The sequence below is a fragment of the Dreissena polymorpha genome, chromosome 9, assembly GCF_020536995.1.
Source record: "Dreissena polymorpha isolate Duluth1 chromosome 9, UMN_Dpol_1.0, whole genome shotgun sequence".
NCBI classification, from domain to species: domain Eukaryota; kingdom Metazoa; phylum Mollusca; class Bivalvia; order Myida; family Dreissenidae; genus Dreissena; species Dreissena polymorpha.
Genome location: NC_068363.1, coordinates 39,304,014 through 39,326,393, shown reverse-complemented (window position 1 = coordinate 39,326,393; position 22,380 = coordinate 39,304,014). Strand labels below are relative to the sequence as shown.

At 36.9% G+C, this 22,380-nt stretch overlaps 1 protein-coding gene across 2 annotated transcripts in view; it reads left to right on the top strand.

The window, feature by feature from the left end:
• LOC127845154 (glucose-6-phosphate isomerase-like) overlaps window positions 1-22,380 on the top strand; it is a 73,399-nt gene that overhangs the window by 5,277 nt on the left and 45,742 nt on the right. Inside the window, exons 7-17 of one of the 2 annotated variants that reach the window (XM_052375887.1) lie at window positions 2,234-2,278; window positions 2,480-2,533; window positions 3,874-3,934; window positions 4,176-4,255; window positions 6,291-6,374; window positions 6,956-7,118; window positions 9,634-9,710; window positions 10,230-10,358; window positions 11,120-11,195; window positions 12,483-12,549; window positions 13,128-14,170. In XM_052375887.1, coding sequence (XP_052231847.1) covers window positions 2,234-2,278; window positions 2,480-2,533; window positions 3,874-3,934; window positions 4,176-4,255; window positions 6,291-6,374; window positions 6,956-7,118; window positions 9,634-9,710; window positions 10,230-10,358; window positions 11,120-11,195; window positions 12,483-12,549; window positions 13,128-13,251 — 960 coding nt within the window. In that variant the 3' untranslated portion in view covers window positions 13,252-14,170. Of the gene's footprint in view, window positions 1-2,233; window positions 2,279-2,479; window positions 2,534-3,873; window positions 3,935-4,175; window positions 4,256-6,290; window positions 6,375-6,955; window positions 7,119-9,633; window positions 9,711-10,229; window positions 10,359-11,119; window positions 11,196-12,482; window positions 12,550-13,127; window positions 14,171-22,380 lie in introns of those variants that run through there. The other variant, XM_052375888.1, reaches the window with a different exon arrangement.

The window sequence follows — 22,380 nt, the reverse complement described above, 5'->3', positions numbered from 1 at the left end:
TTTCTCCCACATCTACTGGTGTCGAAAGGCATACAGCAATTTTCCTGTCATTTTGATCACTGGTTATATTGGCAAGTCTGTTCCCTGTTTGTTCATTTGATTTTCCTTACATACGAATGAGGTTAATTCAAAATAACATACTTCAGATAATACCATGAATGCTTCCTACAAAGCTTTGATATTTGCATGGATGATTTCTTTGAACACTGCCAGACACCAACATCACCTGCTCTTATTTCAACATTTTTATATTTACCTAATTTTGGACTTATTGTGAGTGTCATAAATCCCTTTCCCACTCAGAAGCAAAGTGAAAATGGCTTTTGCAAACAGCATTAAAACCAGAACAGACTGCGAGTTACTCGCAGTCTGTTCAGGTTTTATGCTGTTTGCTGCTCATCAGTATCTAAGGGTTTGAAATGAAGCCTTTAAAACATGAATATAGTAAGAACGGTCTTTAATGAAATGTAACTTTCTGAGGGACCACAAATGCGTCAAAATACGTTTCTAAGTGGTAAAGGGTTAACCCAAATTGATGTGTTTTGTTTAATATCAATAATGCCTCGTTAAAGCGTTGATGCTTTTATGGATCATGTCTTTGAACTTCATCAACACTCCCATATCACTTGACTTCACTGTGACCTTGACTTTGACCTGTTTTTGAACTAATTCAGAAGGTTCAACTTCTGGTTAACACAAATTTACAGTTCGCTTAACGTCAATACTATTACAAAAAAGCTTGAGTAGTTCCATTCAACTGGAGGCTTCTATGATTATTGAACACAGCATCTTGTTTATTAATGAGATTATGCCAAATCTTTATTTGTGTGTACAAGCCTTAAGAAAATACTGACAATTAAATAAGCCCCACTTGTGAAAGTGAATAGAGCTCAAGTGGAACTATTTGAGCTGTGCTCTGTGAAAACAGGGTTTAATGCATATGCGGAAAGTGTTGTTCCAGATAAGCCTGTGCAGTCCTGATTTAAACTCCGTTATCACAGAGCACAACCTATTTTAATAATTATCCCCATGTTTTTCAGAGAATAAGTGGGATAATGTGATCATCTCCGCCGTCTGTCCGTTCGTCCTGGCCACTAACTTCTCTTAAACTATTAGCACTAGAACCTTGAAACTAACACACATGGTAGCTATGAGCATATGTGCGACAGTGACATCGATAGAATTTTGATCTGACCCCTGGGTCAAAAGTTATGGGGGTTGGGGTGGGGCCAGGTCAGAGAATTTACTGCGACCACAATTTGAAAAAGGCACATAACTACTGTGTCCCTTCAGATATTGCTCTCATATTTGGTATGCATGTGTATCTAGACAACACCTTTCCATGCGCATACAATTTTGTACCCCTGTGACCATGACCTTGAACTTGCGGTCAGCGTTCAGGTTTCGAAATCTGCAACTGCAATTCAAAAAGGGCTCATGACTACTGTGTCCCTTCAGATATTGCTTTCATATTTGGTGTGCATGTGTATCAGGACAACACCTTTCCATGCGCATAAAATAGTTGACCCCTGTGACCTTGACCTTGAACTTGGGGTCTGTGTTTTGATTTTGAAAACTATTATGTGGTTATCTCCGCCGTCTGTCCCTCAGTATGTTCTGGCCACTATCTCCTCCTACACTATTAGCACTAGAACATTGAAACTTACACACATGGTAGCCATGAGCATATGAACGACAGTGCACTGTTTGGAATTTTGATCTGACCCCTGGGTCAAAAGTTATGGGGGTTGGAGTGAGGCCAGGTCAGAGATTTTCACTCATTTAATTTACATTAACTTCTTCATTTCTACACCGATTAACTTCAAATTGATACTGAACATGTCTTATGACAATACAGTCAATCTTAACTATGCATGGCCCCATTACCAACCTTTGGGCGCCCCTGGGTCAAACATGCCACGTGGGGATATGTGTCGGCCTCTGTCACGCCATTTCTAGTTTGGTTTTTTTTTAACCTCCATTTTTGCTACATGGGTTTACTAAATATTGATCACTATCAGCTTTTGTGTCTTTGTTCATTCGCAAATTGTGGACTTTGAATATTTCTTGATGGTAAGAATTTTATTAATTCTCTTTCTAGCATGTTTCTACAAATGGAAATAATGACTGCTCTGGAGATATAATAAATGACAGTAAAAAAAAGTTGTAAGTTCATTAAAAGATAAGTTTCAAGTTTGAAGTTATTCTTTGATTATCTCTAAATTCATTTCAGGTTGGTGCAGTTGCAAAGCACTTTGTTGCACTGTCTACAAACACTGTAAGTACTAAAATATTTCCCTTATATGATGTTAAAATACAATTTGCTAAAAAGTATATATAATTGAAAAGTATATATAATTCAACCGTTCTCCTGTGTTAAATGTCATTGGTATATACATGTATATGTCTTGTCTTTGTTAAGAATTAACATTTTGCTGTCCATAGTATGCAGGGGCATGATGTGTTTCTTTTCTTGCAGAAACTGGTGAAAGAGTTTGGTATCAGTGAAGAAAACATGTTTGAATTCTGGGATGTAAGTATCTGTTATAAGAAATGTTGATTTGTAATTCGATTTTGTGTCTTGAGGCCAGGCAAACTACATACATGGTCATTGAAGGCAGAAATGGGTCTAAAGTGTAACGCTTGATAAGGAATAACACACTCATGTCAATAAATTATTCTTTGTCAGTTGTAAACAATATAAGTTTAATTCCAGTTTGAATAGATTTGCAGCTACCATCATTTTCCCTTGAGACTTTAGTTTTAACGATCTCATTAGGTAGAGTGCTAGACTAAGGACCAAAGGATAGTGTGTTCAATACCCAGCCTGACCGCATGACTTAAATGTGTTTCTACAGAAATCTTCCCCAATTTTTTATTAAAAGACGGTTATTGTCAGCTACTGGCAAAGGTATGTTTGCTGAGTTCTGGTAAACCAGATTTCCATCAAGAAGTGTATTGAGCAACTGAATTACTGATGAAAATTGTGAAAAATCCTACATACAAACAAAAGAACTCTTGAGTTGCAGTGGTGTAGAGGATATGGTGTCCGCCTAGCGATAGGAAGGTCATGGGTTCGATCCCCTTTGTGGAAGAGTTCTTTTGATTTCCCCCATAGACACAAAGTACTGGTTCTAGTCCCAGGAAATGGACTTGAGAGCGTTTCAAATTAGCCTTTGGCTTTCTGTGGAATCAAGCTTAAACAAATAGGTTTAAACTAAAAGAACTCTTGATATAAGTGTTTTATACATATGGGTAGCTTTGTTTTCAAAAAATCATGATTGGTTGTTTGGTCTTCAATTAAGCCTCCTTATGGAAATTGTTGCTTAATGTATGTTAGAATAGAGTCATCTCAGATTAGCCTGTGTTGTCCTCATAGGCTAATCAGGGACAACACTTTTTACCTAAATAGGTTTTTTGTTATGCCCCCGGATCGTTAGATCGGGGGTATATTTTTTTTGCCTGTCTTTCTTTCTTTCTGTCTGTCATCCTGTCCCAAAACTTTAATCTTACAGTAAAGTTTTGCAATAACTTTTGAAATATTGAACATAGCAACTTGATATTTGGCATGCATGTGTATCTCATGGAGCTGCACATTTTGAGTGGTGAAAGGTCAAGGTCATCCTTCAAGGTCAAAGGTAAAAAAACAACAACAAAAACGGCGCATAAGGGGGCATTGTGTTTCTGACAAACACATCTCTTGTTTAGAAGAGACTTCCCCTGAACAAAATTCCATGAAATCGGAAAGTGTCGTTCCTGATTAGCCTGTGCAAACTGCGCAGGATTATCTAGGATTACACATTAAGCCCAGTTTTCTCAGAACAAGGCTAATTTTATGTTCATCATAATTATGTATGTTATGTGTATTGGCAGTGGGTCGGTGGACGGTACTCTCTATGGTCAGCCATCGGACTTTCCATCGCACTCTTCATTGGTATGCTCGATTTATACTTTAATAATTAACTATCCCAAGTTTTTTCTGCTATCCTATGAAACCGCCCCTATGCTATTGTTGCCAGATTTATTTTATTTAACGTTTAAAACAAATTGCAAGTAACCAATAAAATACCATTTGTTTACCCTTAATCAAATGATAGCAAATAAAATGTTCACTGTCATTGACCTTTATTTTGTTTAAAATATCTCCATCACTGACCAAGACTCCTGTGTTTCAGGTATGGACAATTTTGAAGATCTGCTTGAGGGGGCTCATTACATGGACCAGCACTTCTTGAACACCCCTCTTGAACAAAATGTATGTATGTCACTTGCTATACACTACAACACCGTTATTTCGAAGTCCTCGGGACCGTTAAAAAAACTTCAGATTAACGATAATTCGAAATAAACATTTGACAGCAGACTTCTTTGATTCCTTAAAAATAAAACGTTGTGGAATTCGCATGGTTCGGTTACACGCTTACTTAAAAACGTAAACTAGTCAGATAGCAATATATTTCTACTCGTAACAAACGGGGGAATAAAACGATTCTTTTTCTTGTTTTTATTTTTCTCTAATTACAGAACATATAAAATAAAACGAATAGCACAAATTATCAGGCATACATACATATGCATACATTTTCGGAAATGAATTAACCTTTTTTTAAATAATACGCGATGTCTCTCTGAACACCGGTGTTCGCGCAGACAACAAAGGTGTAATTATCGGCTTTTGACGCCCCACGACAAAGGTGTGAAATTACGCTCAGTATTTTGCAGTGGTTTGACTTCGGATTAAAGATTGATAATTAGGTGCGAATTATAGTGTTGGGACCGACAGAATCACTTCGAATTAACAATTTCTTCGGTTTAACGAAGTTCGGATTAACAATGAAATTTTACATTAAACAAACAAGAATCAAAATCGGGACCAGAAAAATACTTCGAAATAACGGTGACTTCGGATTATCGGTGTTCGAAATAACGGTGTTGAAGTGTATATGAGTCACCCCTCTTGAACAAAATGTATGTAACTTGCTATGTATGAACACCCCTCTTGAACAAAATGTATGTAACTTGCTATGTACGAACACCCCTCTTGAACAAAATGTATGTATGTAACTTGCTATGTATGAACACCCCTCTTGAACAAAATGTATGTAACTTGCTATGTATGAACACCCCTCTTGAACAAAATGTATGTAACTTGCTATGTATGAACACCCCTCTTGAACAAAATGTATGTAACTTGCTATGTATGAACACCCCTCTTGAACAAAATGTATGTAACTTGCTATATATGACTCCCCCGTCTTGAACAAAAATGTATGTATGTAACTTGATATATATGAACACCCCTCTTGAACAAAATATATGTAACTTGCTATATATGAGTCACCCTTCTTGAACAAAATGTATGTATGTAATTTGCTATATATGTCTTCAATTTAAGCAATGTTAAAAGATTTACACTGATGTCTGCTCCTGAATTTTTATTACAAGTATCTATTTTCCATTGTTTACCATACAACTCAAAGAATTTTACAATAGAAATCAGTGTTATTATTAATCCTTCCAGTAAAATTATCCAAATCTTTGATCGACATTTGGGAACAGGCAAATTGTTTTTCTTGAAGTAGAGAGGGCAATATTTTGTAGTGTTGCCCAGAGGCCATAAGACTGTTATAATATTGCCCTTGATATTGTGGAAAAATGAATGCCAGACTGTTCCCAAATAAGAATAATAATTATATAAATGATAATGTCTTTAAATTTACTCAAAGTTCTACGCAGTGAGAATATTAATTAGGACAATATAACAAATCAAAACCATGGTACATCAGAAAATTGTGCCTGCTTTTTTTACGAAAGTGGAAAACGGTATAAACAGTATGTATCTAGTATGTTTCTAGTGAAGTAGGGAATAAAATGTGTATATTTTACACTAACTTATGCTTATCACTTTTATGAATGTCATGTTGGAATGACAAAAGTAGTGAAAATGAAGACATTCTCACACAAGTGGTACCCTATATACTAATTTTAAAAGTAGTGTAAAGTATAAGTATTGTTATTTTCTATATATGAATCTTGCTTTGGGAAAATGGGCTTTATGCATGTGCGTTTAGTGTTGTCCCAGATTAGCTGGTGCCGTCTGCACAGGCTAATTAGGGACTACACTTACTGCTTTTATGATATTTTTAATTTAAATTTTGTCTCTTGTGCGCAAAAATCCAGGTATTGCAGAAAGTGTTGTCCCTGATAAGCATGTAAGAACTGAACAGGCTAATCTGGGAGGACACTATATGCACATAAGAATACCAATCTTGACATGATGTTTGTTCTAGATTCCAGTAATACTGGCCATGCTGGGCGTGTGGTATGTGAACTTCTTTGGATCGGAGACCCAGGCACTGCTGCCATATGATCAGGTGAGAGTTGGACAGTGTTATATCACACGTTCATTTATTGTATGGGTTGTCTGTCTATGAATGAAAAGAATCAACATCATAAAATAGAAACCTTATTAATCAGCACTCGGTTTTAATACCACCTAGCGTGCAAATTTCAATATAGACATGATTGTTGTCTTATTTATTTATTTATTGTATATGCAAGCAACCTGCTATTTACTATTGTGGTCAGGATTTCAAGACCAGAAGTACAAAATTAGACTAAACATTACCCTCTCATATGGACCAGTGTCATGACACTTAGCTTTTTGATGTTCGAGTCACATTTTTTGATATTAGCCACAAAATGAGTCTTGCTTTGGGAAAAGGGTGCTAAATGCATGTGCAAGGTTAAACTTAACTCTCTTGTGGATTTTTTTTCGTTTAAGGAAGTCTCTTCTAAACGAACACCAGTTTAAGCGGAAAGTGTCATCCCATTAGCCTCTGCAAACTGCACATGCTAATCTGGGACGACAGTTTATGAACAAGAATTTAGCCCGTTTTCCCAGGCTAGTTCAGCTCAAGTAGATATTTCAGATGCCCAACATACCTACTTTCAGTACCTGCACCGGTTTGCAGCCTATTTCCAGCAGGGTGACATGGAGAGCAATGGGAAGTATGTTACACGCAGTGGGGCCACGGTGGACTACAAGACTGGGCCCATTGTGTGGGGTGAGCCGGGTACCAACGGGCAACATGCCTTCTATCAGCTCATACACCAGGGTAAGCTAATTGTAGGAAAATCTGTATGCTGCCTTACATATACTCCCCAATAACAGTCTTTTGAAAATAACTTTTTAAACATTACTTACCAGTCAGGCCATTTACTTTTGACATTTTACTTGGCGGAAACAGTTATGATGCCCAAAAACTTGTATGCCTGTCACAGAGTGGGAGACATTGAGCATATCACTTACCAGTCCGTTCAATAATACATACACCCATAAGATTGTGTTTTCAACTCCTCTTTAACTCTTGGGTGGAACTCCCGAAAACTTTTAGTTAAATGACCTGATTGTGTAGACGATCTTTTAAAAAGTAAATTTTTACTGCTATGTGTTTTACCAGAATTATATCTCCTTGTTTGTTTTTAAGTTTTAGAATATATAATCCCCAGAAGTTATGCCCCCGGTAGGAGTGCATATAGTGATCGGACTGTCTGTCCGTCTTTCCGTCACACTTTGCGTTAAGGTTTCGAAAAATGCTCATAACTTCTATGTCCCTTGAGATGTAACCTTCATATTTGGTATGCATGTGTATATGGACAAGGCCTTTCCATATGCACACAAATTTTGACCCCTGTGACCTTGATGTTGAACTTAGGGTCCGCGTTTAGGTTTCGAAATCTGTGTTATGGTTTCGAAAAATGCTCATAACCTCTATGTCCCTTGAGATATAACCTTAATATTTGGTATGCATGTGTATTTGGACAAGGCCTTTCCATACGCACAAAAATTTTGACCCCTATGACCTTGACGTTGAACTTAGGGTCTGCGTTAAGGGTTCGAAATCTGCGTTTGGGTTTCGAAAAATGCTCATTTCTTCCATGTCCCTTTAGATATAACCTTCATATTTGGTATGCATGTGTATATGGACAAGGCCTTTCCATAAGCACAAAAATTTTGACCCCTGTGACGTTGACCTTGAACTTAGGGTCCGTGTTTAGGTTTCGAAATCTGCGTTTAGGTTTCGAAAAAAGCTCATAACTTCTATCAAGCGTTTATAGGGGGCATAAGTCATCCTATGGTGACAGCTCTTGTTTATTTATTGGGTTGATATTGCTCAAATTTTCATGATTTGAAATACCTTTATAATTTTTTATTATGTAGACGATGGCAAAAAAAAGAATTTCTGCTGCAAAAAGTGTTGGCAGAATTATGGCCCTTTGTCTATTTTATTTTTCCACAATACACAGTATACTCCCAATTTTTTTTAAATCCTCACTAATAGCGATGTTCATCTTACTCAAACTTTCATCGTTGAATGAACTTAATGTTTAGATGATTGTAAAGAAAGGAATGTTTGCTGTTGCGAGTTTCTGCAGAAATATGTCCCTGTGTCTTGTTTTCCACAATAGAAAATGCAATTCGAAACTTGTATTTTCAACTCCCATTTAACTTCTGCGTGGACCTCACTCAAACTTTCACAGTTGAATTACCGTTATGTTAAGATGATCTTAATGAATGGACATTTGGCTGCAATGTGATTTTGCAGAGTTAAGGCCCATGGTCTGTAGTTTCACTACGGAATATATTATGTTCCCATTTTACTTGTGTTTGCATATCCTCTGTATCCCTTTCCCACTCAGAGGCAAATTGAATATGGCTATTTGCAAACAGCATAAAACCAGAACAGCCTGCGAGGAACTCACAGTCTGTTCAGGATTTATGCTGTTTGCTGCTCATCAGTATTTAAGGGTTGGAAATGAAGTGACTACAAATGCTTCAAAATATGTATATAAGGGGTAAAGATTTAAATGCTGGTTCGATCTCCTTCAAATCTTCACAACTGAATGACCTTTATGTATAGATGATTATTAAGAAAGGAATATTAGCTGCAACAGGTTTTCATAGAATTACGGCCCTTTTGTCTGTTTGTCCACTGTGGAAAATGTAGTAAGAACATTTAGTGTGTGGTTTTTTACCCCCTTAAATCACAGGATAAATCTCACTCAAATTGTCACAGTTAATTGACCTCAATATGATCTTACAAAAAGGAATTGTGACTTCAACTAGTTTTGGCTGAATTATGTCCCTTTAATCTTTTTGTCAACCGTAGAATATATGGTGGATTTGTCTTTTTCCAAATATGTGTTGTAGGATCATCAGTTTGTGACATATTTCAGTTTATTCCTTAAATAAAAACATTTTTCATTTGTTGCCATTGACAAAAAACGAAGTGTGGTACTTGAATGCATTAATCGTTTGTAACTACTCGAAAGCTTCGCAGTAAAAGCCAATAGATACAAAATGTAATTGATTAAAGTCAAATTGCATCCGTTATAGCAAAGATATGTCAAGAGGAGGAGAATGTATTGTAAAATAGAACAAATATCGCATACGATACTTTAACGATTTGATATGGCATATTTATGTGCACAAATAAATTTACTGAAACCAGTGCATGAGAAAACAGTTCCATTTGTCTAATTGGCTTTTTGAAACATGTGTTGTACATAAGAAAATGTTGTTCTAAAGCCCAAAGCGTGCTTACAATAATGGCTGTTGTATCTTAACAGGCACTCGGCTGATCCCCTGTGATTTCCTGATTCCAGTCGAGACTCACAATCCAATACAGGACGGGCTTCACCATCAGGTCAACTTTGTTTTTCATTCGGCATTCACAAATCACATTATTTTATTGTAATAGTAGACTTTAACAATTCAATGACCATTCAATACAATTCCATACATAGTAAGTGGTATATGAAACATTATTCAGAAAACTAACGAATACAGAACAGAAATTGTATTTGCGACTTAAGCATATACAGGTCATTTTCCAAAACAATAAATCCATAATGCCAACATAAATACACATGGGTCAAAGTAACAACAACAAAACACACAAAAGATAAAAGAAAGAAAAAAATACATTAACCCATTTATGCCTAGCGTCTAGAAAAAAGGCCTTGGCAAACAGCGTAGACCCAGATGATGCGGCGTCTCATCAGGGTCTGCGCTGTTTGCTTAAAGGAATTTCTGTAAGAAATATTCTTAATATAGAAATAAATATATTAAACATCCCTAATTTTGGAAATAAATTGATCCAATTTAGAAGGATGGGAGAGTCCACTAGGCATAAATGGGTTAAGTTCCATGTCTCATCCCGCAGATCCTGTTGGCCAACTTCCTAGCCCAGACAGAGGCCCTGATGCGAGGCAAGACAACTGAGGAGGCCCGGGCAGAGCTGGAAGCTGCTAAAATGGCTCCAGAGGCCATACAGGCCATCCTTCCACACAAGGTAATACAGTTGTGCTGTATACCTGTTTCTGAAAGGCTTTCCCGCCTCAGAAACATTTACCCTATTTTCTGTAATATAATATGCAACCTTTTTCCAGAGCAAAGTTTCCTGCATATTATATTGAAATAATCGGTCTTATGCAGTCCTTCGTAAAAATTAAAATTTATTGCCGGCCAGAAGGTCATATAATCATGCAGCCTTTGCCGGTTCGGGCCGATAATTTCCGGCCCAAATTAGAAAAATGATCATTAAAGACAAAAATGATATTTTTTTAACAATATTTTAATATTATTATAGTAAAAAAACTATTTAATAACAATATTCATGAATGATACTTTGGCTATCAGAAAATGCAACTAATAAAAAAGCATTTTACATTAATGGAGTATTCATTAATAATTTGGTAAATTCTTACTTTAGCCTTGAAACTTTTCTTAAAATAGCTTATAGAATTCCACATTTTGCCATAATTTTATTACCGGAAACAAGGTCCTGCAATGTAAGAATTATTTCCAGATTTTCCAAATTATGATCGGAAAAATCCGAGGACTGACGGAATTTCAGAATGACTGTCTTATGAATGGGCAGAATTCAAAATTGTATAGTTTGTGTGGGGTGTTGTTTTATTCTGAACTTTGTATTTTGATGTAATTTATTTTAAGATGTCAAGACATTAGCCTTTTTTAAGCAAATACAATTATTTATTGGACTTGAAGGTAGTGTATATGACTCTTTACAACCAGCGCTCCTTTGATTGGCAGGTGTTCCAAGGAAACCGACCCAGTAACTCCATTGTTGTCCAGAAAGTAACACCATTTACCCTGGGAGCACTCATAGGTATGAGGCTTTGTAACCATATAACATGTCTAAGTACCTCCTCTTCGTGAGTGAAAGTTGACAGTTGTTGCTGTGTCTGTTTGGTTTTGTGAAATAACTCTATATGTTAATGTCAGTGCCTTGTCATGACCTGCCTCGGTCAAAATAAGATTCGTAATTCAAGTCTGTATGGCATCTTTTATCAGGTTGCAATGATAAGGGTTTAGTTATATCTCAGACTTGTTGTTAAATGGTCTTTGTAAATGGCTAGTTTATCTTAAAATTAATTTTTGGAAACCTGGTTCTCTCAAATTTACTCAAATACACTTGATATCTTTTCAATTTTTAGTAAATAGCAAATATTACATGATTGTGGTTTTCTGGTGGTATGCAGGGCACAAGTTGATTGTGTGAGGATGTATTACATGCATATACAATGTGACCAAATCAACATTGCAATGCCACATTCATGTAATATTCCATTTGTATTAGACTTTCTTATGATTAAAAAAATCATAAGTATTTACGTAAAAATTATTTGGAATGGGGTATTTCCAATGTTTCTCAGAACCTGATGGATATTTACAATTCATGCAAAATAAAAGTAGTGTGCCTTCCAACTGTAAGTACAGAAATGGATTTCCTACTGTGAAATAAGGAATTTCTGTTTTTAGCTGGTATTTTTAAGTGGAAATTTGCTGATTTTAGAAAGAATATTTTTAGGTTTATTATCCAGAAATTTATTAGTCCTTTGTAGTGGATTCAATGATCATTTATAAAGTGTCCAGTATATCCAAACTTGATTTCAGTTATACAGTTTTAGTGATATATCATTGATTTTGACCAATAATATAGTTGACTTGCTTTTTAAAATTTAAATTGTAATACCGGTCTGAATATTATTCCAAATTTGATCCAGTTTAAAGTTACAAAAATTAAGCTGAACACACTTTAACCATTATAGTTTGACAAGAGAATGAATACTCTCAATACAGTGTATCCGTCTATTTTGTACTTTTTTTCAGTATGATACTCGTTCTGGGAAACCTGGGCTTAATGCATGTGCATGAAGTGTTGTCCCAGATCAGCCTGTGCAGTCCACTCACGCTAATCCAGGATGACACGTTCCGCATTCAGTGGATTTTTGCTCAGAAGAGCAAAAAATAGCATGACAAGTGCAAAGTGGTATCCCTGATTAGCCTTTGCCGACTGCACAGGCTAATCTGCGACGACACTTAAAGCACTTGCTTTAAGCCCAGTTTTCCAAAAATGAGACTCATTTGATATTATTTCTCATGTTCATTTCAGTGATGTATGAACACAAGATATTTGTGCAGGGTGTGATCTGGGACATCAACTCATATGATCAGTGGGGGTAAGCTGTTGTTGGTGTACCGTAGTCACTTTAGTCACCTTAGATAAAAAATATGTCAGCATTTGAATCTATGGTTTCAAAACAATACAGTGCCTGTTGGAATGTGCATAACATATACAATACAGGAAAAGACTTACATTGCAGAGTTGTATTAAATTTGGATTTTCACCCTTACAAGAAATGCATTTCTTTAAGAAATTCACATAATACAATATCAACATATAAAGATTCTGTTAATCTTTTACTAAGATTCTAAACTTATAACAAGCCAAGGTTTGTATTAATTGGCAACCTTAGTTTAAGAATGATTCAAAGGCAAATTCTCATTTTAAAGGCTTTGGAATGTTAAATTATTCTGGCTACCTGTTTTGTTTTTGTTTATATCAAGTATTTCTAAAATATAAATGTATAATTAAAGATGGTATGTGCCATGTTTCAAGTGTTATTAACACAATTTAAGAACATTTCAATTGTAAGGATATTCTTTATTCTTAGTCTGAACTTTAAAGAAAATTGCTGATGAATATGGGCCAGGGATCTATAAAAACAACAACAACATAATGTTCTCCTTATTTCAGAGTGGAGCTTGGAAAGCAGCTGGCTAAGAAGATAGAGCCAGAGTTGACAGGCAAGGACCCTGTGTCCACACATGACGCCTCAACCAACGGACTAATCAACTTCATCAAGTCACATAAGCTGTAGACCAGGCTGGCAGGCTTTTGTTATGGGACAGTGTGCTGGGTCAGCAGCCAGTTGCTCTAAACCATGAACAGCTGATTATGCTTGTAGATTAAAAAATATGAAGTTATTTATTTAATAGTGATAATAGACAAACTAATTAAACTGAGTTTATTCAAAATTGAATTTTCTTATTATTGTGAGTTTTTTCTTAGCAAGTTGCTCATAATATTTGAATTAATGGAAGACATTTATATGATAAAAATATTGAAAAAAATTAACTTCAAGTAGTTATATTTAAAAAAAATGGTATGCTTAGAGTATTTGGAATGTTTGCAACTTTCTTGTAATATTGACTGCATAAAACCTCTTAAGTTGAGGCGAATAAATCATTAAAGATTTGAACACATGGGCCATGATCATTTTTGTTTGGATGGATTAGATATGTTGATTGATCTTCGCAATATGGTGCTGTTGTCTCCCCATGACCTCCTCATTCCCATATCTGACTGTACAGTTATACTTCGCTTTAAGTCTTTCTTTTTTTATGAGTTTACATTTGTTATAAATATTTATATTTATCGTTGAGTTGATTATTTCTGTATTAAATACGTGTTTACTTTGAGTTGTAAATGGTATGTTTTTAACCACTATTCTGATGAAACAAGTATTGATATTAATTAGCTTAACAGGCATATTTTTAGTTAATTAAGTGACAGTTCTTACAGCAATTTTGTGCTTTCAATAACAAAGATTTGCATTCTTAAATATAGATTAGAGAAGCTAGTAACACTTAGCCAGATACAACAACTATTTAACCAGAACATTTTTTTCCAAGTTATAGTTTTTTTAATTGGTGGAACCTTCACTGTGATCATTCTTGTATGACACGGATGTATTATCGTTGTACAGTTTTGGTGTTGTTAATATATCTTTCAACTTTGTTTTGTGTTGTTTATTCTACATGTCCCAAATGTCCTTCTGCTGATTTTTACATGTACTCCTTGTGCAAATATATATTCTGCTTGTGTAGAAAAACGAAATAAAATAAGTAGACTTGTAATATTTTTCTTTTTTGAATTGTTATAGTGAAAAAGTAATAAATGAAAAATATACAGACAATTCGTAAGTTGGTTTGGATTTCTCAAATGCTATTGTGATTTCCCGCAATGACCTTGCTTCCAACTTGTTTGCATAAGTCCCTGTTCCTATATTTTGTTTTTGTCCCTACCATTGCCCTTTTGCTGAAATCATTTCAACATTATCTATTTGCAAGGTTTAAAATAACTTTGACCTAAGATATTTAAACAAAGTTGTTATCAAATGATTAGTTGATGTCTCAGCCTACGTAAAAACATAATAAACTCGTGTCCCGTATAATAATTGAACTATTTATTTCAAATAAATTGTTTCCAGAAGAAAAACTGGAGTGTGTATATATATATTTGTAATTATTGTGACAATGCTAGTATAAGTGCGCCAAGGAACATATTCGAAAAACGTTGTGTTGCGCTCCTTAGTGAGTAAATGAGATCCCAATGACAATGTTTGCTCAATTTCAGATGCATTTTGTTCAAAATGCTCTACATCTATGTTTGCTCATATAGCATATATATATATATATATATATATATATATATAGCTCCCCTCCCCCCCCCTCATTCTTCAATATTCTCGTAAATACAGACACAACCTATATCTTTTAATGGCTATTGATAATTTTATAAAGTATTGTACAAAATTACTTGGTTTTCGCGATTTTTTTAATAAGGAACATGCCCCAAGAATATGAGTTGATTGATGCTTGAGTATAACTAAACACAATACAAATAAGTCACTTGCAATTCCCAAAGATTTATACGACATAGTCATCTTACAATAGCATCCATATTATATTTTCTTCTCTAGTAACTCCAGCATGGAACATATTATCGCTTATTCAGCCGCTCTCCAGTCAGTGTCCTGTGTGTCACGGTTTACCGATGCGAGATATGTTTAACGGTTCGTGAACCAACTCATTTCTGCGTTTTCAACTGCCTGCAGTTTCATTTCGTTAAAGGCTATCTATTATATCGTGCGAACAAAGAAAGCATAACACTGATTCAGCCGCTCTCAACTCGGTATCCTGTGTACGTAATGGTTTACCGATGCGGGATATATTTAACGGTTCGTGAGGATACGTTCTCGTCTGCTTTTGCAACTGACTACAGTTGCATTTCGTTTAAAGCTATCTATTGTGATAGAGCCTAACTCTGATTAAGCCGCTCTCAAGTCAGTGTCCTGTGTATTTAATGGTTTACCGATGCGGGATATATTTAACGGTTTGCTAACCGACTCTCGTCTGCTTTTACAACTGACTACAGTTGAATTTCGTTTAAAGCTATCTTTTCGTCATAACACCGAAAGCCTTACGCTGATTCAGCCGCTCTCGAGTCAGTGTCCTGTGTATACAATGGTTTGCGGGATATGTTTAACGGTTCGTGAACCAACTCTCGTCTGCTTTAACAACTGACTGCAGTTGCATTTCGTTTAAAGCTATCTATTATATCGTGATACAGAGGCGTATTTAGGTGGGGGGCTAGGGGGCTAAAGCCCCCCCCCCCCCCAGCTGGCTGGCTAGATACGATTTAAAAAAATGAGCCCCTTACAGTTTCAATCCACTTGTGTATTTCCTGTCATTTGCCCCTAATTAGGCCATAAACAGCTGTCGATTTGTGTGATTAGCCCCCAGGCATGTGTACAGACGATCTAACCTTCGCCAGCTAAACTGCACGCTTCATTGACCGTAAGTGAAAAACTGCGCTATTTGATAGGCTAAAGGCAAAGACCTATAGATAACACAGATTGGAACTCTCGTCTTCGCGATAGCGATATGCGATAATATCTAACGGCGGACGCGGGTCACTCGACATCGATTTTGGAGATGCCGGTGTACCTGTAGATTCTTCCCTGTTCCAGCTACTGTCGGCCATTTTGTTTTAAAGCAATCAATTATGGGCAAAGTAGGTCGCCGCAAACAGAAATATTGAATATATTTTTGTGTAAATAAAAACAAGTTTTTATTTTCTGTGTTGATAATGCTTCAGGTTTTGGTAGTTATTATTTTATGTAATATTAATTTATCGGAATTTAAAAGAGAACAATGGATATGTTCATTTTCGATAATTTTTGAAAAATTGAAAGGCCCAAACGATTTTTTTCAAAAACCTTCATTTCTCATCACAGATTGATTAAGTAAGATGGTTATGCTAGGTGAGATGTTCATCTAGGTATGATTTATAAAAAGTAGACGAAAATAAGGCATTTTAAAGGATTTTGCCTTTGTACAATTTTATACTGTTATTTCATTCAATCATTTTCACACCTGTCGCCAAAGTGGTTGGTTTCTTTTTAAAAATCTTTTCTATTTCTCATCCCAAATCGTTGAAATATGATTTTTATGCTAGGAGAGATGTTAATCTAAGTGTAAATTACAAAAACGTAGAAGAAAATGTTCAATTAAAAGGATTTGGCCTTATACAATGTTGGTACAATTTTAAGCTCTTTTCCTCTGTTGTACACGATTGCTGTCAAACGTGTTTTTGTTCTTTTTGATAAACTTTTTCATTTTTCATCCCAAATAGATAAAGTCAGATTTTTATGCTTGGTGATATGTTTATCTAGGTTTGAATTAAACAAACTGAAGGAAATGTTCATTTTAAAGGATTTTGGCCTTGTACAAAGTTGGTACAATTTTTAGCTCTTATACCCTATTGTACACACCGATTGTCAAACGTGCTTTGGTTCATTGTGAAAACCTTTGTCATTTTTGGTTCATTGTGAAAACCTTTGTCATTTTTGTTATCTATAGATGAGATGTCAGGGGCTTGCTCCGCAAAAGAGAGAGAAGAAAGAGGCAGAGAGAAAAAAAGAAAAAAGAAAGAAAGAAAGTTAAAAAGAAGAAGAGAAAAGAAAAAGAGAAAGAAAAAAATAAAAAAAAAAAAAAAGAAAAAAAAAAGAAAAAAAAAAAATATATATTTTTTCATCTATAGGTCTTTGAGTTCGCTAATTGATCCGACAATTCACACGCGCGTGAAATGTTGTTGTTTTTTTTTCGCGAATTCCTAGTCCATGACACGTAGAGCTTTTATTAATTACCAATAGAAAAAAAACTTGGTTACAAACAAAACTTTAATAACCTATAACTCATGAATAAGATCTTAATAAAAAATAGAGAATAAAAAAATTGAAAAAATCCACAGAATCATTATTGAAATGAGACTAACTGAAACCGTTTTTGGATCGAACGATCATAGCATTTATTATACTGTATTCTATAGGTCTTTGGCTAAAGGAGATACATTCAACAGAACAGAACATAACTTAATTTTCACCCACGTATATAAGAAATACAATATTGGCAATATAACAAAGTACAATATTAAGTACAATATTTAGACTTCTTATAATTTTTACATCAACAACACATGTTATACAGTGAGAGTGGGGTATGAACGGTAGAATGAATATATATACCGGTATAGAAGATATTGAATTTGTAGAATGAAGCAACACCAATACTCGTACATAGTTGCCAACTAATAAAATTCATCGATACATTTAACTATAGGTAAATGTTTACAAATGGCTGCCGCATGGGACTTATGAAAAACAATATTTCAATTTGTAGCAATTAAAGAGTTTAGACGAACGCATTGGACAATCAGCATTATATTTTTATCAGATAAAATAGAAAGCATTACGCTGATTCAACCGCTCTCCAGCTGGTTGCCTGTGTATGTCACGGTTTACCGATGCGAGATATGTTTAACAGTTGGTGAACCGACTCGTTGCACGCTTGTCACTACTTTGGCGCCCAACTTGGAGCCGTGTTAATTGTAGTTCTCCATAGAACATACCCGTGTTTTCATCGGGATCAGTTATATACTGTTCACTGTGACACTCAAAGTTTAAGACTTGAACAAGGGAGAATTTATTGATGCCCGATTGGTAATAAGCTGTGTAATTGGCTCTGTAAGCTCAATCGGTAGACCACTCTCCTTTATAAAAGGAGGTCACGTGTTCGGGTACCGGACTGGCTGCACAGTATTCACCTGCCGGGGACTGGAAGAACCAGCTCTTTGTAACTTTAGGATATCATAGGGGATCGAACGCGTGCCCTCCCGTTCTCTAGGCGGACAGCATATCTACTACGCCATAGCGACATTAGTTGCATTCGTTGAAATGTGTGTACAGTTCGTGATCTTTTTTTGTGAAAACAACTCCGAAATGAGTGAACTTAAGTGTTCTTTCAAGACAAACGTTAAATAAACACATGTTAAAACTACCGGGATACTTAATGGGGTACTTTGTAGTTAAGTCTATCATCTTAAACGTACAGTCACAGTGACTTATATTGCGTTATCCTTGTTAAGTTTTATATATACGCTATCCACGTTTCGGCACACAATTAAACGAAAACTACAAAACATTCGAATGTAATCGACGGTTTCGCGTTTGCAGCGAGTTGTAACTTATGCGATTTCAAACTGTTAATTTATCATAAAAAAGAAAGTATTTTCAATACTCGTGTTATTTTGCTCCCTGGTTTACATTGTTATATTATTCCTTACCATGTAACAATCAAAGTACTGACAGTACTGGTGTGACGATGCTTTTGAACAGGATTGATATAAAAGCATCTATTTAAGTTTATCTACATCACCACAATTGTGTATGTGGGTACGAAAATTTTGGGTAGGACAAAAATGGGTACGAAAATTTTGGGTACAACAATTATGCACAAAAAAAAATTAAGTACGTAAAAAGATTTGGTTACGAAAAAAATTTGGGAAGAAAAAAAATTGGGTACGAAAAAAAAATTTGGTTACGAGCAAAAATTTGGGTACGAAAAAAAATTGGGTACGAAAAAAATTGGGTACGAAAAATGTAGGGTACGAACAAACATTGGGGGTACGGGGAAGTAGTATCCGTGGGGAACTTGATCCTTTCAGCGAAACTGGGAGGCGGGTTACATTCTCGATCAAATATAACAAGAAATATCTTTAAAAAGGTATTCGACGTGTATTTTCTGTACCACTTATCTTAAAAAACTGTCTGTTACAGTAAAACGTTTGTGGGTTATAACATTACGTTTCAGCATATAAATTCAAAACTTGACATGCTCTTTAATTACACCATGCTCTTTAATTTCACAAACTTTATATTTCGTAGTTTCCTTTCCTAAGTTAATGATGCTATGTGTATGGACATGATTTCACAATCCCATGTGCATGAACATATACTTTTTTCTCTTTTGAATATTGTTCTTTTTCTCTAATTCAATAAGCTTAGGCATGTTTGCTCATTAAGTACGGCAATAATTTCATGATGATTCCCGATCGAAAGTGGGTATGAGCACATAGTCGTAAGAGCACTTGAATACGTGAGTTCGCCCATGAACACATGGTAAGGTTAACTAAATCTCCGCGATATGACCTTATATGTGTTTAAAACAGCAAACAATATCCAACAAACGAATGAATTGTCAAACAGAGTATGTGCACTGATGTGGCTCCGTAATTTATGTTTGAAAAGTTTATAAAATATGCAAAATGAGAAAGCACGCAGAAGAGCGAGTATGACAGATATGATTTTTTTAGATCAGAGTTTATTTACAGGTCCTACCGGCCTCTTCACGAGGTCTTTGAGGTCCGACCTGCCACAAATATGTTACTGTGTGTGTGTGTTTCAGAGTTTATTTACAGGTCCTACTGGCCTCTTCACGAGGTTACGGTAGCCCGACCTGCACAAATATGTTACTGTGTGTGTTTCAGAGTTTATTTACAGGTCCTACTGGCCTCTTCACGAGGTTACGGTAGCCCGACCTGCCCCTGTGACCTCTCAGGGGAAAAAAATTAATTTTAGAGTCAAAGTAGGTCAAATTTACCCCGGCTTCCCGGGTATTCGCCAAATACTTTAATTTTTAAAAGAGTTCGTTGCACGTTGGCCAATGAGACCTTAATGTGCTATCTACCTAAAGGTGGTGATGAGGTGCGGATCCCGCCGAGTGTCCCGCACATTACTAATGTACAAGACACTCAACGAGACCCACATCCCAACACCACCCGGTACGTAGGACCCGGAACACACACACGTATCGCTCTCACACCCCCACTCATTACGGGTGGAGCGTATGAGAGCGCCACGCCCGTGTGTTCCGGGTTCCTTGGTGGTGATCTGTGTATGGTTGTGTATAGTGTGTGGTATGTGATTGTTGTGCATTTGTCTGGAGCGGAAGAGGAGGTGTCTGTCGGTAATTTACGGTCGTCGGTCAGTCGTGAAGGGTTGTATATTGTTGCAGTTCCCAGATCGCAGAACCCGCCGCCCCCGCACAAGCGCACCCACGCCGAGCGAGCCCGAGCCCCCCACAAATATGTTACGTGTGTGTTTCAGAGTTTATTTACAGGTCCTACTGGCCTCTTCACGAGGTTACGGTAGCCCGACCTGCCCCTGTGACCTCTCAGGGGAAAAAGATTAATTTTAGAGTCAAAGTAGGTCAAATTTACCCCGGTTTCCCGGGTATTCGCCAAATACTTTAATTTTTAAAAGAGTTCATTGCACGTTGGCCAATGAGACCTTAATGTGCTATCTACCTAAAGGTGGTGATGAGGGGCGGATCCCGCCGAGTGTCCCGCACATTACTAATGTACAAGACACTCAACGCGACCCACATCCCAACACCACCCGGTACATAGGACCCGGAACACACACACGTATCGCTCTCACACCCCCACTCATTACGGGTGGCGCGTATGAGAGCGCCACGCCCGTGCGTTCCGGGTTCCTTGGTGGTGATCTGTGTATGGTTGTGTATAGTGTGAGGTATGTGATTGTTGTGCATTTGTCTGGAGCGGAAGAGGAGGTGTCTGTCGGTAATTTACGGTCGTCGGTCAGTCGTGAAGGGTTGTATATTGTTGCAGTTCCCAGATCGCAGAACCCGCCGCCCCCGCACAAGCGCATCCACGCCGAGCGAGCCCGAGCCCCCCCCCCCCCGCGCCCGCATACTGCCCCGGCCCGAGCACCCAACCGCTGAAGACCCCCGAGACAAGCACCCTCATTCACCCACTTGCTGCGCGCGACAACAAATCAGTCGAGAACCAACCATGGAGCCATCCAAAGCCCTACCCAGAGTCACCATCGTTCCTTCCCACCCGCCTGCCAAACATCCAGACCATGTATCAAGCTGGGATGTATTAATTTTTCTGTTATGTTGTATTTGCTTTTATAATTGGATAGGTAAAGTAAATAAATGATCTAAAAACTCCGTTGATATATCATATGATTTATTTATGTTTGATGTTAATTTGTAAAACTCGTGGTATTATAGATTATGTCCTGTGTTCTAGCTTTCATTTACCCAAGTGTGGTTGTTGTGCTCTCCGCCCCATGAGAGGTGTTAGTGGGGGTTCGAGCAGGATACAGGAAACGCCCCGATTCCAGAGGCGCCCCTGGTTCTTTTAAGTGCCCGGTGTATAGCACCGATACACTGCACCCCCGTTTAACGTCCCTCGCGGAGGACATATTAGTACATAGTGTTAGTATTGGTGTTTATATACATGTGTAGTTCTGCTGTTTTGTGCCATAACTTGCGGTAACGTGGGCTCTCTCTGTTGTTATTTGGTATGTAGTTTGGATGTTATTGCGTAGGGCAGGCTAGTTTTTGAAAGATCATGTATACGATGATAGAAGAAGGGGACTATGTTTGTTTGATTGGGCCGAGATGACTAGTTCGTTGGGGGGCAGACAATCTTTTTGGAAATTCTTTCTTATTGATGTGTTAAGTGTCTTGTGAGACTGTGGTGTTGTAAGGGCCAGACAAGTTTTGATAGGTCATTTATTTGATGAAAGAAGAGAGGGGCTGAGTTTGAGTAAATTTGGTATTAGGGAGAGCGCACACGTTAGTGTTTCTGGTTATACAAGCAAAGACAGCATTCCTATGTGTTTGTGTAATATGCCAGGTTAGTATTGTGGTCTGGTCTAGGGCATGTCGAGCTAAGGGCTCGAGCCGGCTACATAGGAACATATTCTTCCAAGGAACAGACCCGGGAAGAAGCCTCAGGCCTCTACCCGAGACCAGATTGATGTGCTTGCAGAGGAGTTGTTTACCCAGGA